This window comes from Anabas testudineus, chromosome 2 (genome assembly GCF_900324465.2).
Source record: "Anabas testudineus chromosome 2, fAnaTes1.2, whole genome shotgun sequence".
Taxonomy (NCBI): domain Eukaryota; kingdom Metazoa; phylum Chordata; class Actinopteri; order Anabantiformes; family Anabantidae; genus Anabas; species Anabas testudineus.
Genome location: NC_046611.1, coordinates 5,396,227 through 5,400,216, shown reverse-complemented (window position 1 = coordinate 5,400,216; position 3,990 = coordinate 5,396,227). Strand labels below are relative to the sequence as shown.

Genomic DNA, 3,990 nt, shown 5'->3' with positions numbered 1-3,990 from the left:
ACTGCAGGAAAAGGCAAGTATCTAGACCCCAGGTGGAAAAATATAAGAAGTTTAGTTGCTAAAATAGATGTTACTCCAGTTTTCAGACAGTTGTGAAGTAAATCCTGGCAGACGACAGACATATCTGACCGTCTGTTCAAACTTAATTTGTAACCTGAGAAGGTGCCTCAAAGCATTCCAGCTGTCAGCACAATTTTCCTCCGATCCAAACTCACAGGGACTGTTTGGTCTTCCTTCCCCACTCAGCCCGATTGATTGTGAGTTAATGTAAGATTAACAATGTTTAACCCAAATCGCCGCTGTGCTGTCCAAGAATTACTAAAAGACAAATTACAGCGTTTCAGCAACGCATGCCGCTCCTTTCTAGTCCAAGGTAGAGACGAGGTGTGATCAACTGGTGTTTAGTTCACATATCTCAACCCAAATATACACTGCATTACCACATACACTTACGGCTCTGTGATTGGATCTTGATTAGCAATAAACAAAAATAATGTGAAGGAAGTTACATTCAAATTAGTTTCTAATGAGGATTTGAGCTTCAGGCCCCTGTGCTGACACGAATCCATAAAAGTGAACATAAAATGTCGAGTTAAATCCAACACTGCTGCTCTGCAGCTGCCTCTTTATGAACTGGGACAGGTTTTTCACTCTTTTTACTAAAATACAGTTCTGTGAAGCTCACATTTGGATTTAGATTTAACACTCAAAGCTTAATACACAAATGACCACATATGGAAATTTTAGTTTGAAACTTTATTTTATAATTGTTATCATATTCTTAGGACTATAAAAAAATACACAAAGCAGTTGTTAATCTAATCATTTTAAAAATGGTGTGATGTCTGTAACTAAAGTGCACTTTAGAAAGCCCGTCCCTGTGGAGCTGCTCAGCACTCTCCACATATTCACCTCCTGCTGGCTATCCTCCTGGATCTTCTCAGACCAGCGTTCGGTGCCTCCTCCTCCACAGCATCACCTGCAGCCACAGCAGTTTTCTTTCTAGTGCGCGATGGAGCCGCCTGCTGTGATGTGGACTGAGCTTCCCCAGTTTTCACCTTATGCTGATTTTTTGATTGTGAAGCTACAGTCCGCGTGGCTCCAGGGGGGTTTCTTCTCCTGCTCACAGTTTGCAGAGGGTCTTGTGAATTTGATTCTTGCTCCTTGACTTTCTTCTGCGGCCCTCTGGATGCTTTAACAGTCTTTGTTGGCTTCTCTGTTGGAGCTTCAGACTTCTGTTTAGTCTGTTCTGCTGTTGATGTTAACATTTCACTCGTGCTCTTATTTACATGATCATCTTTTGCAGTGTTCCCACCGTCTGTTTTACTGTCTGTGCGTTTACTTCTTTTCGACTTCACCTTATTACTTTTGTCTGAGGCGTTTTGTGACTTCTCAGTAGCCTTTTTGATTTCCTTTCCTCTACTTTTCACTTGACTTTTGGCAGCTTCTGCCTCTGAATCATCTACCTTCTCTGCATCCACTTTAATTTCTTCTTGGCTCTTGAGCTGCATCTGGAGAACTTTGTAAATTTCCTGTGAAACCACACTTTTTAAAATCTTACATACAGAAAAACCTGGATGCAGAAGCTTAGACCAAAATTAAATTAGACTCACATCTTGTTGTGCAAGTTCAGATGTCAGGTCAGATAACTGGCTCATCAATCCCTGTATCTTTAGCTGAAAGCACATAAATATGGTCAGAAATGTATTTTTAATTATAATAAAATGTTATTCAAGGTGGAGACTCTAACCTGTTCATTGGCAATTTCTTTTTCACGGCGCCCTCTCTCTTCAGCCTCTTTCTTCCTCCTATCATCACAATCCACATGATTATTTTTCTTTGATATTAAATTTAACAATATTTGCTGTGTACACGGAGCATTTCAGGAGCAACACAGACGGACCAAACTGAACCAAGGAGATAATCAATAAGCAGCCAGAGGAAAGGAAAATGTGAAGTTTGTGGATCTACTATAAAAATGTTGTAGTTAGCTGTTAAGTTTAACATGTTTGAGCTTCCCATGAGCACATGAATGAACACAGTAGGTCACTCCACATTCATCTCTCAAGGCACTGCAGAGTAGAATCAGTCTTATCATGCAAGTCGTGGCTTTGCTTTTTTGGTGTCAACTTATTAGCAATTACTTTAAGCCAGTTTTAAGTCTTGTTTCCCACTAAACTGAGCAGAAACCACCTGCTTCCATAGCTGAAAGGAATGATACGTGGTCAATGGCTGCATTGTCAGTTACTGTTAATTACTTGTTCGCCATCATCTTTTCCATCCGAGCGAGTTGAATCTTCTTCTTGTTCATGGCTGTCTGGATGTTTTCTTTTGTCACCATGGCCAGCAGAGACTTGGTGTCTAGGTCTGTTAAGTCACCTGAAGATGATGTCATCGTGAGGACAACCTTCACCCACTCTGTGACGTCTTCAGAGGATGGGAACTGACAGAAAGAACAATAATAGATGGATTAGGATCAAGTAATATGCACACCTTTTTATGCTTTCATGTTTTCTACACTTTCTTTGTTTTGAAGCTTTTACCACACTGTAAATACCTGAGATATGATATTTTATGATTCATAAACCTAAACTTTACTTTTGTACCATTGTTGACCTTTAGGGGAAAATAATACTATTTTATATATGTACACAACGCTAGTAAAAACACCCGTAACAGACGACGACTTAAATATTCAGATAACATGACTGATAGTGAAAAGGTTGAACGGGCCCTCATCAGAGCTTTAGAATGGAAAGTCAGCATTTAAAAGAAACGGCAGGGAAAGAAGAGTTTTTCAGCACCAACATGACTTCGTCAGAGATAAAGTCTTAACTTTAGCTCTTATCAGCCTTTATCGTAATTCAAAGAAACTCACCTTATTGAGTTCTGCCTCTGCTTTATCTCTCAAAGCACACGACAACTCTAAAGCCATGGTTTCCTTTTTCAGTAACCTCTGCACATCTTCCAGGTCTCCCTGTGATCAGTAGAAATGTCTCGTGGCATGAGCACACTGCAATCTCAATTAAAAAACAAACTACACCGGATTGATTGTAATCAGGAAGCAGAAGGGAGTGAGAGAAACTAAATTACCTGGTATTTTTTAACAAGCTTCTCTTCTTTCATTCTTTTAATAAACTCCAAGTCACCAGCAGTTAACTGATAGCCCTTCATCCCCTTCAGCATGGAACTGGGCTCATCTGGTTCTGAAATGTTTTCCCAATTAAAAACAATTACAGCAGGAAAAGACTTGATATTAATGTTTCTGATCATCTTTTTTTCCACATGTAAGTTTCAATGCGGTTTGCACAGATTGATGCTTTAGTTGTTTTGTACCTGTTTTGGTCTCATGAGTGCTGAAATCAAACATCTTGTCGTGGTCATCTTGGTCACTGGAAGCTTCCTGTTGACATAGTAAATAAGAGCTCAGCAGATCTGATTATGGATTCACGCTGATCATGTTATGAAATAATCTCTGCTTGTACCTCAGTGTTCTGCTGTGGCTCCTCACACCCCACATATGAATCATCATTACTAAAATCCAGGTGTCTCTTTACATCTGTCAGAGGGGGAGTCCTGGGGAGCTGCCGGCCTGACGGGATATAGTTCCCTTTGTGACAGCTGTCTCTCAGAATCTCAAAATATCTGACTGACATGTCTGAAGTCCTCTTAACTATGAGAAAAACAAACAAACCCAAAAGCTAAAAGCTGCAGGTTGTGTACAAATGTTGTTGTGCAGCTCTGCTGTTTGTCTCCACTGCACTCAGCTGGTTCGAGCCTGTGTCTTATTCATCACTGCAACATTGATTTCACCTGTGGCAAAACTCAAGCCTACCACTGCTATTTACCAGTAGATGGCGGCAGAATTCTGTAGTTGTTCATGTACAACCAGTACTTCTATTTCTACCACTACTACTACTGCACTGCTGCTACTGCTGTTCCAGACACAGCAGTGCAAAGGCACATGCAATGCTAAACATTCATGTATAG

General features: G+C 40.4%; 1 protein-coding gene across 1 annotated transcript; it reads right to left on the bottom strand.

The window, feature by feature from the left end:
- Positions 1-787: 787 nt before the first annotated feature.
- LOC113164277 (axoneme-associated protein mst101(2)-like) lies at positions 788-3,771 on the bottom strand. The gene is made up of 8 exons (XM_026363505.1): positions 3,486-3,771; positions 3,337-3,403; positions 3,094-3,206; positions 2,879-2,977; positions 2,259-2,443; positions 1,751-1,808; positions 1,614-1,676; positions 788-1,532 (listed from the first exon to the last, which is right to left on the bottom strand). Exons 1-8 carry the CDS (start codon positions 3,654-3,656, stop codon positions 909-911), a joined length of 1,380 nt encoding a protein of 459 aa, XP_026219290.1. The 5' UTR covers positions 3,657-3,771; the 3' UTR covers positions 788-908.
- Positions 3,772-3,990: the final 219 nt, after the last annotated feature.

What these genes read in the sequence shown, in the direction of transcription:
- LOC113164277 (XM_026363505.1), bottom strand. Translation starts at nt 3,656, where the DNA reads ATGTCAGTCAGATATTTTGAGATTCTGAGAGACAGCTGTCACAAAGGG. An exon ending in GAAAAGATGATGGCGAACAA is followed by an intron (nt 1,809 to 2,258) that starts GTAATTAACAGT and finishes TTGTGATGATAG; the next exon opens with GAGGAAGAAAGAGGCTGAAG. An exon ending in AAGAAATTGCCAATGAACAG is followed by an intron (nt 1,677 to 1,750) that starts GTTAGAGTCTCC and finishes ATGTGCTTTCAG; the next exon opens with CTAAAGATACAGGGATTGAT.